The 5,984-nt window shown below is 36.5% G+C and overlaps 2 protein-coding genes across 2 annotated transcripts; one reads left to right on the forward strand and one right to left on the reverse strand.

Annotated features, from left to right (window-relative positions):
* Positions 1-1,926: 1,926 nt before the first annotated feature.
* LOC105794935 (indole-3-acetic acid-amido synthetase GH3.6) lies at positions 1,927-4,305 on the forward strand. The gene is made up of 3 exons (XM_012624332.2): positions 1,927-2,388; positions 2,483-3,411; positions 3,522-4,305. The coding sequence occupies exons 1-3, from the start codon at positions 2,057-2,059 to the stop codon at positions 4,106-4,108; spliced, it is 1,848 nt and encodes a 615-aa protein (XP_012479786.1). The 5' UTR covers positions 1,927-2,056; the 3' UTR covers positions 4,109-4,305.
* A 146-nt stretch (positions 4,306-4,451) lies between these two features.
* Positions 4,452-5,697, reverse strand: LOC105794936 (fasciclin-like arabinogalactan protein 21). The gene has a single exon (XM_012624333.2). It carries the CDS (start codon positions 5,656-5,658, stop codon positions 4,597-4,599), a length of 1,062 nt encoding a protein of 353 aa, XP_012479787.1. The 5' UTR covers positions 5,659-5,697; the 3' UTR covers positions 4,452-4,596.
* Positions 5,698-5,984: the final 287 nt, after the last annotated feature.

Raw genomic sequence — 5,984 nt, forward strand, 5'->3', positions numbered from 1 at the left:
CAACTAATCGTATTGATCTTTGCTTTGGTTTATTGATGCCCCATCATTGTAATATTCAAAATTAAATTCCAATTGATAATATTATTAACCGGACTCCTATTAAATTTGAATGTGTTATTAATTAGACTTTAATATTTAAATTTAATCTCTAAATATTAAAAGATCATGTATATTCAAATTGAACAAAACCCATTAACAAAGTAAATTTCTGAAAATAAAATGAAAAACTATATATATATATATATATATATATATATATATAAAGGAATGGAACTTATTTATGTTCCTTGCCTTTCCTAGTTCTACCAAGTTGTTATCATACTAATTTTCATTTGAAAAAAAAAGCAATAAGAGAAACAGAAAATGTTAAAAGTCAAGATTAGCTCAAATAATAAACTTGAACAATCAATTATTGTGTACATAAACTAATAATACACAAATAACCAAAAAGAAAAAATGATAAAAGAGGAGTCCACAAGCTATTTGATTGAACAAATGAAGCAGTATAAAATCGGAAATTGATATGTGTCACATATATACACATACATGCATGCATGTAAGGCAATATGATAATCTAATAACTGTAACGTTACTTTCCTATATTTTTGGTAAAATGATCTCCATATCTTTGATTTCCTCAAAGTGTACGCAATCTCCGATTAAATTAATATATATATATATATAGTAAAACATTTTTGATGATTATGAAAATGAATACATATATAGGGGCATTACATAAGTTGCATATATAATTGAGTGGGATTGCAAATTGGACGACGGCTATTTAGTTAAGATCATCAATCAATCAACAACACTCACAAAGTCTACGTTGGTGGTGCATTTTGATTATAGCTTTTGTGGTCATTTATGTATGTTACAAGATAGTATATAGCCCCGTCGTCTACCTAGCTAACTATCTGTATAGTAGCAGTAAACTTCTATAGAATTCCAAGCCTTAACACGTGCAAGCGTTGATTGAGCTTAATTTAGAGAGCAAGGGACCCCTGGTTTGTTTCTTGTCAATTTTCAGATTGTCAGCTAACATGAAACTCTCTATAGTGACCTTACATTGCCATCCACATCCATTCAATGGCTTACATGTAATCTATGGCAAACGAAAAATTCATTACTTTTTATGTGTTCGGTAATGGAAGTATTAGTTTAATAATGCATTTATTAGGTGGTGAATCTCTCAAGTAATTGATTATATCTTCAAATAATCAAAGTTCTTAGGCGAATGTCTAAGATAAAAGATTTGGACGGCACTATTTCTTAAACTACTTACTCTATTTCCTCATCAAAATAAATATATTTTGATTCATTGTCAAGTTAATGCTAAAAAGGGTCATAAACCAAATTAATCCATAGCTTGTAAAGTAGGAGTTTTATTTTATTTTACAATGGTGTGCCTATGAAAATACTTAAACTTGAAGTGTCTGCGTGGAGGGATTCACGTAAGCTTACTTGAAGCAGAAGCTTGAAGCCGCTGCCGGTTTTTTTAATAACACCCGCGATACATGCACGCATGTGGCCAGTTAGCTTTTCCCAGTACCCAAAACTTTTGTACTTTAAAACAATACACACAAGTTCACCCAAGATTGCCCCGTCCTATCACTTACTTTCTACGGTTTCCCATCATTGATTTCACTTTATTGGAGATTTCCTCCTTGTATACTGTTTCCTGGTTTTTCCTTACAACCCCAGCACTTTATTAATTAATAATATATCACAATATCACCTTCCTTACGCCTTTAACATTCCTTGGTAATGGAGAAAAGTCAAATTCGACTTTATACATATATAGGAAAACGAAGACGAAAATAAATACTACAAGCATACTATTTGTACACGATATTGCCTTTTTATTTTGGTTAGTGCATTGATTACTGTTTGATTGAAACATTTTGTAGGGATTAGTGGGTTACACCCACCTTGATTGGCCTATATATATCTCCTTGGTCTCACTTCATTTGCTGCACAAATATATACCTTTCTTTTCATTCATTAAATATATTATTATTTGCTTTTATAGTTTATTTCTGTGTCAAAAAAAGCCATGCCAGAAGCTCCCAAAATCTTATCCGGCTCTGCGGATTGCATTGATGATATCGTCGTGGAAAACAATAACAAGGTGTTAAAGTTTATTGAAGATGTTACTGCTGATGCTGATGAAGTGCAAAGGCGAGTTCTGTCCGAAATTCTCTCTCGTAGCGCCAACGTTGAGTACTTGCAAAGATATGGTCTTAACGGGTGTACTGATAGAGAAACGTTCAAGAAGGTGATCCCTGTCGTCACGTATGAAGATTTAAAGCCAGATATTGAGCGTATTGCCAACGGTGATACTTCACCAATTCTCTGCTCTCAACCTATATCAGAGTTCTTAACAAGGTGAGTTCATAAGATGGTATTCAAATACTATTCAGTTATATATATATGTTTCTTTTTGATGATGATGATGTTGCATGGGATTGTTTAATGGTAGTTCTGGTACATCTGCTGGTGAGAGGAAACTGATGCCGACGATAGAAGAGGAACTGGGGAGGAGATCGCTGCTTTATAGCTTGCTGATGCCTGTGATGAGCCAATTTCTTCCAGGTTTGGATAAAGGGAAAGGAATGTATTTTTTGTTCGTAAAATCAGAAGCTAAGACCCCAGGGGGACTAGTGGCTCGTCCAGTCTTAACTAGCTATTATAAAAGCTCACATTTTAAGAATAGGCCTAACGATCCCTACACCAACTATACAAGCCCCAAGGAAACCATTCTATGCCTAGATTCTTACCAGAGCATGTACTCTCAGTTGCTTTGTGGCCTTTTTCAAAACGAAGATGTCGTTCGGGTCGGTGCAGTTTTCGCTTCTGGTTTCATTCGAGCTATCCAGTTCCTCGAAAAACATTGGAGTCTTCTTTGTAAAGATATTCGAACAGGAACTATAGACTCTAAAATCACTGATCCATCTGTAAGGGAAGCTGTCATGAAAATCCTGAAACCTAACCCCAAGCTTGCTGATTTTGTTGAGGCAGAATGTAGCAAAGGGTCATGGAAAGGAATCATAACTAGACTGTGGCCTGAGACTAAGTACATAGATGTTATCGTTACAGGAACCATGTCACAGTACATTCCTGCACTGGATTATTACAGCAACGCCCTCCCCCTTGTTTGCACCATGTACGCTTCATCCGAGTGTTACTTCGGGATTAATCTCAACCCACTTTGCAACCCTAGTGAGGTATCCTACACCCTTATTCCCAACATGGCGTATTTCGAGTTCTTGCCGGTGACCAGGAAAGATGAGTTAACCGGTTCCATCTCTGAACCAACCGCCCTGAATGACAAAGAAAAACAACAACTGGTCGATCTTGTTGATGTCAAACTTGGACAAGACTATGAGCTTGTTGTCACAACATATGCTGGTAAGTGGTAACCCAGGCAGGCCTTGAAAACATTTTGATTCAATACATTATTGATTTTTTTTTAAAAAAATTGATGTTTCTGAAATGGGAAATGGGGTTTTATGTTGCAGGTCTTTATCGTTATCGTGTTGGAGACATACTTCGTGTATCAGGATTCAAGAACAAAGCCCCACAATTCAACTTCATATGTAGGAAAAACGTTGTTCTTAGCATTGATTCTGATAAAACCGATGAAGTGGAACTGCAAAATGCAGTGAAAAACGCTGCAAACCAACTTTTGCAATATGAAGCATCTCTGGTAGAATACACCGGCTATGCAGACACATCGGCAATCCCTGGCCGTTATGTGCTATTCTGGGAACTCAGTGTTAAAGATTCAACTTTAATTGCGCCATCGGTTTTTGAGGATTGTTGCTTCACAGTTGAAGAATCACTCAACAGCGTCTACCGCCAAGGGCGAGTTTGTGACAAGTCTATTGGGCCATTGGAGATAAGGGTAGTGGAGAATGGCACATTTGACATGCTCATGGACTTTGCTCTAAGCCAGGGTTCATCTATAAACCAGTACAAGACACCAAGGTGTGTCAAATATGCTCCCATTATTGAGCTTCTAAATTCAAGGGTGATTTCGAGTTATTTCAGTCCAAAATGTCCTAGATGGACAGCGGGTCACAAGCAATGGTGCACTCAAAACTAAACAATTAAGTTAAGCAATGAGAAAGTGATCCTAGGAGCTTTTACCAACATCTTTCTTTGTAATGGAAAAAAAAATGGTGTGAACTTTGTTTGTAATTAATTGTTGGCTCAAGGCTCTTTGGTGTCACAGTGGGACCTCACAATCTCAGACTCCTTTTCAAGAAAAATAAATAAATTCAGCACTTTTAACCCTTTAAATCTTTCTATTATAATATTAGAAAAAAAGCTACCAGAACTTGAAGAAAAAGTTAATACATGTTCTTGCTTATCCTATATATTATCAAACTAATTTTCCTAAAGTGACAAATTTTGTTTAGAAAATCCTTGTATTTCATTCACAATACTCAAATTCAAGATCTTACTCAATGTATATTGAGCTCTGGCAGGCTCTCAAATACCAAAAATTATACAAACAAGTAAGAGGTCAAATATACATGCCTCTAATGGAATCTACAAGCTATTGAATCCTTCTTTACTATAAAAATGCATTCATCTGGAGGTGTTAGGAAGCTCACCCAATTTGAATGCTTGTGATATTCCATGGATCACAAACTTCTTGGATTCAAACATATTTGGTGCAACAATCTTAACTTGGTTAATCATCAATTCTTGTGTAATATTTACGGCCTTGGATATCTCGAGATCATGGTCCGGAGCTAAAGTACATAATGTTGCATTTGCAGGTAAAGAAGCAAGTTCCATGTAGGTGAGCTTTCGAGGTAGTATATGAAACCTTACTATTTTCTCAAGCAAAGATGAAGCAGACGCTACAAACGAGAACTCCGGTGGGGCAAAGACTGTAACAGAGTTTAACTTCATCTTGTCGTAAAGAATCCCATCAAGAACCGAATTCAGGCCAATTGCAAACGAAACGAATCCCTTTGAGCTTAACAAACGGATAACATGGGTCCATTCAACCACATTCTTGGTGGCGATAGCTTCAGAAACCAAGCTAAGATTAGAGTCGCATATCGGGGCTTGAATATGGTCCCAACCCTGGTTAACATATCGAGGATCCATGGAGGTAAATGGACCAAGAACACCATGAATTGTTAAAGGGCCATTAAGAAAGATATCCGGATGTGAAACCAACACATGGTTGATCTCCACCACTCTTTCTTTTTCATCAACCTTGGTTAAAGCCACGTTCTTTCCATGAAACAAGGTAGGGAAGCAACTACCTCGGTGCTTCTTCAAGAGATCTTTCATGGAAAGCTGAAGAGGAGAGGCGTGGTATTGAAAAAGATGCTTCAACAGCCAAGAAGTGTGAGAGGCGTTTGCAATGGAAGAGTCTGGGATAGCAAAGATTGTGGAATGTGGAGAGGAAATGAAGATTTCAGGGGTGATTTGAAGGAGGGTGGCTATGATGTTAAAACCCGATTTTCTTAAAGCGCTGGAAGCATCCAAAAGGAGTGGAGCTATGGTGGTTTTTGTCGGCAGTGAATTGTCTCTGGGTAGTGAACGTAGGGCTGTGGAGATGGCTAGGAAAGCCAACAAAACGGAGACGGTGAAGTAGACAGGGGCACGCCACCAATTTGAGGAACAAGCCATTTTTCTTGGTTGCGAGGCAAAGTGAGAAACATGCGGAATGTAAATCACATTTTATTTCTGCATAAAATCCAAAACTCGCTTGGACCTTTACTTATTTTGGACTCATAACTAAGCCCCAAACTCTGTTCATGTCTGCATCTCATCTGGATAGCTATGGACTACACCACTTCTATCTAATTATTATGTTAAATCATAATTAAAAATAATAATCAAAATTATATTTTATATTCCATAATTTAAAAAAGATTATGTTAAGTAAGAATATTATCTATAAATAATTGAAATTTTATTTAAAAAAGAAACTAATTATATTTGTATTTATATTT

The sequence above is a fragment of the Gossypium raimondii genome, chromosome 3, assembly GCF_025698545.1.
Source record: "Gossypium raimondii isolate GPD5lz chromosome 3, ASM2569854v1, whole genome shotgun sequence".
NCBI lineage: Eukaryota > Viridiplantae > Streptophyta > Magnoliopsida > Malvales > Malvaceae > Gossypium > Gossypium raimondii.

Coding starts and splice junctions, on each gene's coding strand:
- LOC105794935 (XM_012624332.2), top strand. CDS start 2,057: ATGCCAGAAGCTCCCAAAATCTTATCCGGCTCTGCGGATTGCATTGAT. Junction 2,389..2,482: donor ATATCAGAGTTCTTAACAAG/GTGAGTTCATAA, acceptor GTTTAATGGTAG/TTCTGGTACATCTGCTGGTG. Junction 3,412..3,521: donor TGTTGTCACAACATATGCTG/GTAAGTGGTAAC, acceptor TTTATGTTGCAG/GTCTTTATCGTTATCGTGTT.
- LOC105794936 (XM_012624333.2), bottom strand. CDS start 5,658: ATGGCTTGTTCCTCAAATTGGTGGCGTGCCCCTGTCTACTTCACCGTC.